Source organism: Agrilus planipennis, unplaced genomic scaffold (assembly GCF_000699045.2).
Source record: "Agrilus planipennis isolate EAB-ADULT unplaced genomic scaffold, Apla_2.0 scaffold608, whole genome shotgun sequence".
Classification (NCBI taxonomy): Eukaryota; Metazoa; Arthropoda; class Insecta; order Coleoptera; family Buprestidae; genus Agrilus; species Agrilus planipennis.
The window spans coordinates 11,278-16,732 of record NW_020439264.1 but is presented as its reverse complement, the minus strand read 5'-3'; the positions used below and the strand labels follow the sequence as shown (position 1 = coordinate 16,732).

General features: G+C 35.4%; 1 protein-coding gene across 1 annotated transcript; it reads left to right on the top strand.

Moving 5' to 3' along the window:
- Positions 1-1,528: 1,528 nt before the first annotated feature.
- On the top strand, positions 1,529-2,548 carry LOC112905583 (IQ and ubiquitin-like domain-containing protein). The gene has a single exon (XM_025978267.1). It carries the CDS (start codon positions 1,529-1,531, stop codon positions 2,546-2,548), a length of 1,020 nt encoding a protein of 339 aa, XP_025834052.1.
- Positions 2,549-5,455: the final 2,907 nt, after the last annotated feature.

The window sequence follows — 5,455 nt, the reverse complement described above, 5'->3', positions numbered from 1 at the left end:
GTTTATATTTTACAGATATATTGTTTAGAAGATTTGAGTGAAAGATGCGTTTTCATTTGCAGCGGTCATCTTACAGTTATAGAAATCATTGGCGGTTTATTAGAGGAAAATTGGCAATCAGACCATTTAAAAAACGTGTACTGTTTATATTTTTCAGATATATCATCTAGAAGATTTGAGTGAAAACCTAATTGTGTAGTGTTTACGTATGTTACTACAATAAGTATTTCAAGAAACAAAACCTAAAAGTTATAAATTCCCCTTGTTTTAGAGTGTAGCGTAGCATTGTGTCACTGTCTTGACATTGATTCTACTTTTCCTTTCATAATGAATCAAACCCCAGATACAAAAAGGGCCGTTAGCGACAAACGCCAACCAGATTCGTCACCACTATTGAGAATAAGAGTCTCTATAATGGCTCAATCAAATCGATGACCCCATCCGTTTCATAAATCAACTAATAGATGTCACGTAAAGCGCAAGAATTGTGCCAACAAACAAAAAACAAAAATCAATCGCCCACAGAGTTAATCTTGGGTAACTTTCTTTACGATAGGTTCATCGTCTTTTGTAATTGAATCTAGTGTTAATGTCAATCTTACATGCGGAACTGATATTAATCTTGATCAGTGCTTCTCCCTTCCACTTTTTATATGTTTTTTTTTGATACGCAATAAAATGGTTTATGTATATGTCTATCACCAAGTTATCGGCGAGAAAAGAGGTCGAAATTTTCACTTTCTGGTTAAGAATTGCAGAAAAAGAAAAAAGAAAAAATGTTTAAGGACTAAGGTTATGAAGTTTCATCCGATTTTATTAAAAAAAATACAAGAAACCTTGCCACCATTATCTGTAGAAATAAAATAGCCGATAGTAGAATGTTCTGGTGCTGATTGACGATTAAAACGTTTCAATAAAATATGGAAGGATTTCGTAAACCTACTTTCAGTAAGGTTAGGTATACCAATTTCTTGCTTTTTTTATCAGTTTTTAATGGTTTGTACCATGCACCAAAGCGTTAGTATCCTGGTGCGCATTTTTTGATAGCCAATACAACAAAAGTTAAAGGTCGAATGATTGAACGTGAACAGGCTTCTAAACATCTATCGAAGTCGCGCAAACGCGTACGGCAATTGGTGTTTTTCATTTGCAGCGGCCATCACATTGTTTTACAAATCATTGGCGGTTTGTCGGACGAAAATTTGCAATCACACCACTTTTGTAGAGAATTTATATTCTTTCAAAAACATGTATTGTTTATATTTCTTAGATTTGAGTGAAAGATGCGTTTGGATTAAAAAAACACAAATTCGCGATGATAGACCACTTAATATTAAAATTAAGGGCTGAAACTTGGATGTGGACTTTTTTTGTCATCCTAAATAATAGGAGGGATGTTTCCAAAGTTCTGGGAATTTAACTATANATTTGTGAAAATTTTTCGGGCCCAGCAAAAATATCTGAATTCTACATACTTCTCGAGAAAGAAATCCAATTGTTAAACACAATTGACAAACAGAGGCAAAAGATGAAAGAAGATTATGAAATGAAAAAAGAAGAGGAATTTTTCCTAACAATAGGGACACCTTTGGAATGGAATAGCAACTACAGGAATCTCTATGTGCAAATGGATACCTTAGAAACCCAGAAAGCTCGTCAGTACCATGATCTGTTCCGAACACTTCGTGACCATGATTTGTGCAAGGAACGTCGCCTGAACGCCTTATTCAACGTCAAAAAGCAACTACAAGACCAGGATCATAACTGCCAACTGTCAAACGAAATAGTTGAACTGATAGATCGATGTTGCGTATTGATTTCTCGAGGATTTGAATATAAACAACTGGAAATGCTCCAAAAAAGAATTGAACATCTCCTCATGAAACACTTAAACCAACGTGAATGCAACGAGGGTATAACAAACCGCTTGGTGAGAGTTAAAGAAAAGGTGATGCACCAGGATTTATTCCTCTGTCAGAGATGCCAGAAACTGAAAAGCCACAACGAATTCCCGATCGATTCCCGTACCAAACTCCTCCGTATCTGCAACTCGTGCATATGGATTGACAAGGTGCAACAACCGCCAATCAACATGGCCCCATACGCCTACATCCTGAAGTGCATCAGAAGAGAAGAAAGAAGAAAAGGAGCTCAATCATCTGTGGCTTTCGTCTTAGGCAACGAAGACATCCAGTACATCGTGGATCACATATGGCACGGACACTCAGCGCTCAGTGAATGTGACGATATCCATGCCCTTCGGCTGGCACGTTGGGAGAAAGACAAGGAATGGTCGCCTTGGAATTGTGTCTTATTGACAACCGAAGAAATTAGGAATCACAATCAACTGGAAAAATTCGAGGGTGCATACGAATACGAGTTTATTGAAAAGGTTCAGCATAAGCATTTGGACGGCAAGGTGTATTTCAAGAAAGCATACAAATACGGAAATACTGTTAAGTATGGGGTTGATTGGAGCAAGATTGAGGGGCACATTGATTTCGTTGCTGTTAACAGTAAAGTGAGGATACCTCCCACATGTCATTAAATTTAATGCCATGTGATTAAATTGTATGCAAATCAGTCCAGAAACCGAAATGTAGTAATGATTTCAAACATTAAAATCAATTTCACCAATAAAGTTGTATTTGTTCTTGTTAATCTCAGTTATTTGGGAGTTTGTGTTTTTTTTATATAGAAACAGAATATTTTAGGTATAGATTGGCTGTATTGAAGAGATAGTCAGAGACATATTAGAAGTAGAAATAGGAGTTAAGAGGAGTAGAGGTAGATATAGACTAGATTACTGTTTACAGATAGTAAAGGATGTGGGATGTTGTAGTATGCGTTGATCAATTTCTGATCGGGTGACCAGATCAAGGAATGGAGTACTGTACTCTGATCAGAAACTGATCAGATGCCCGTATTACGGAAAATCTAATCCGCATCTGATCATAATCCGGGTTCTCTGAACTAATTTCCAGTCGGGTACAAAAGGGTGCAATATAATGTTTAGCCAAATATGTTTTTAAATTAAATATAGTAGTGATAAGAAATTGGTCAGGTGACTGGATTAAGTGATAGGATACTCTACTGTCAATCTCCGATTAAAAGATAGAGTACTGTGCGCTGATCAGTTTCTGATCGGATGACCAAATCTGATTAGCCAAATATGTTTTTAAATTAAATATAGTGGCGTTGTCCGCCACATCCCATTAAAAAAAAACAGTCGTTTTTCTTTTCGGCCCATTCCACGGTATATATATAGAGAATGCAACTTAACAAAATCAACGCGTTGAATAGATAAGATATTAAACGTCTCGGGAATTCAATTTCGTCCATTGTCGAAGCGTCACTTCGAACCTTATAAATTATGGAGTTATTTGCCTGCCGATGTGCGTTGCCGCTGCCTTTCATTGAACGATCTGCCTCGAAAGCCTTCAGTAGACAGTAATTGAATCCCATTGTTACATTAATTGATGTGTCAGTACACGTACGGTAAGTAGAAGTAGTGGCAGTGTAATTCGATGATATGCAAGTTATAGTACATTTGAACGTTAAATGAGTTGTCCACATAAACACATATAAGTAATGCACAACAAAGAATTGATACTTTTCATGTCCTTAAGTTTAACTAGTTTACGTATCATAAGATTTATTGATATATAACGTGTTTTGATGAAAGAGTCGTTATCAAAAATCTGTATCATAATAATTTAATCGTTCAAACGCGTCAGAATTACTAATAAATCTTTTTGTGAAATCGAAGTGAAGATTTTCTTTCTATATTAATTTATATGTTAACGATCTGGAAATGCCGCCTTAGCAGTAGAATTTGTGAAATTTCAAATTTGTTCCTTTGGCATTTTTCTACCCACCTGAAGTTATGTATGTAGGGAACAGGGTGTTTATTAGTAACAAAAATTATACTAAATGCTCCGGGAATTAGACATAAGAAATACTTGAATTNTTTTTTGATACGCAATAAAATGGTTTATTTATATGTCCATCACCAAGTTATCGGCGAGAAAAGAAGTCGAAATTTTCACTTTCTGGTTAAGAATTGCAGAAAAAGAAAAAAGAAAAAATGTTTAAGGACTAAGGTTATGAAGTTTCATCCGATTTTATTAAAAAAAATACAAGAAACCTTGCCACCATTATCTGTAGAAATAAAATAGCCGATAGTAGAATGTTCTGGTGCCAACTGATGATTAAAACGTTTCGATAAAATATGAAAGGATTTCTTAAACCTACTTTCGATATCCAGGATGTATCGTTTAATCAGAATCTTTAGATAAAAGTCAGCAATTTTGGTGTACCTATTTTAGTTGCATATAAACAGTTTGAAAAAAGTGGGTGGGTCTAAATATTTCTATCTTGGTGTATTGTTGGTTGCATATACATATATTCTTTTTACATTTCATTCGGGTATGTTGCACATTATGAAATTGTGGGTGAAATAAAATGTATGTGTTATGCAACACCGACAACGGTAGCACCCATTGGCGTTACATGGGCAATGACCTCAAGCAGCGCAAATGCGGAAGGCGGCAAAAACATTTTCTTCATTACTACATAGACAGCGTCACCTTACAGTACGGTTAGGTATACCAATTTCTTGATTTTTTTTTATCAGTTTTTAATGGTTTGTACCATGCACCAAAGCGTTAATATCCTGGTGCGCAAAAATACTAAGGTTTATGTGTTGATAAAGATCTGTCTTGTATTTAAAAGTAAAAAAGAGGCATTTTTTGGTAGCCAATACAACAAAAGCTGAAATTCGAATGGTTGAACTTACGAACGAAGGCCTTAATAATGCTTCAAACCCCCAGTATAGCATAAAAATGTACACGTAGAATACCGAAGATTATAAAAGCTGAAATGGTAACAATCTTAGGAAAATTTACCAAAAAGCAGAAACAAAAGTCGTCTGTTCAATTTAAGCTAATAATAATCAACGTCATTTATTTCCTCAAACGCTATATTAAAATTATAAGTTCTTGTGGATACTTTTTCATTGGGACCAATTTAAATAAAAGACCTTAATTGCGAAAATAGGAAGGGCAGCAAAATTAGATTTCGTCGCAGGTAGCATAAATTCACCTTCCAAGTTTGGATAATCAGCAGTGTGTTTTCGCCGATTAAATAAATATTTGATCAACAAATAGAGTACTGTGCGCTGATCAATTTCTGATCGGATGACCAGATCAAGGAATGGAGTACTGTACTCTGATCAGAAACTGATTAGATGGGTGGATCAACGGATAGAGTACTGTACTCGGATCAGAAACTGATCAGATGCCCGTATTACGGAAAATCTAATCCGCATCTGATCATAATCCGGGTTCTCTGAACTAATTTCCAGTCGGGTACAAAAGGGTGCAATATAATATTTAGCCAAATATGTTTTTAAATTAAATATAGTAGTGATAAGAAATTGGTCAGATGACTTTGA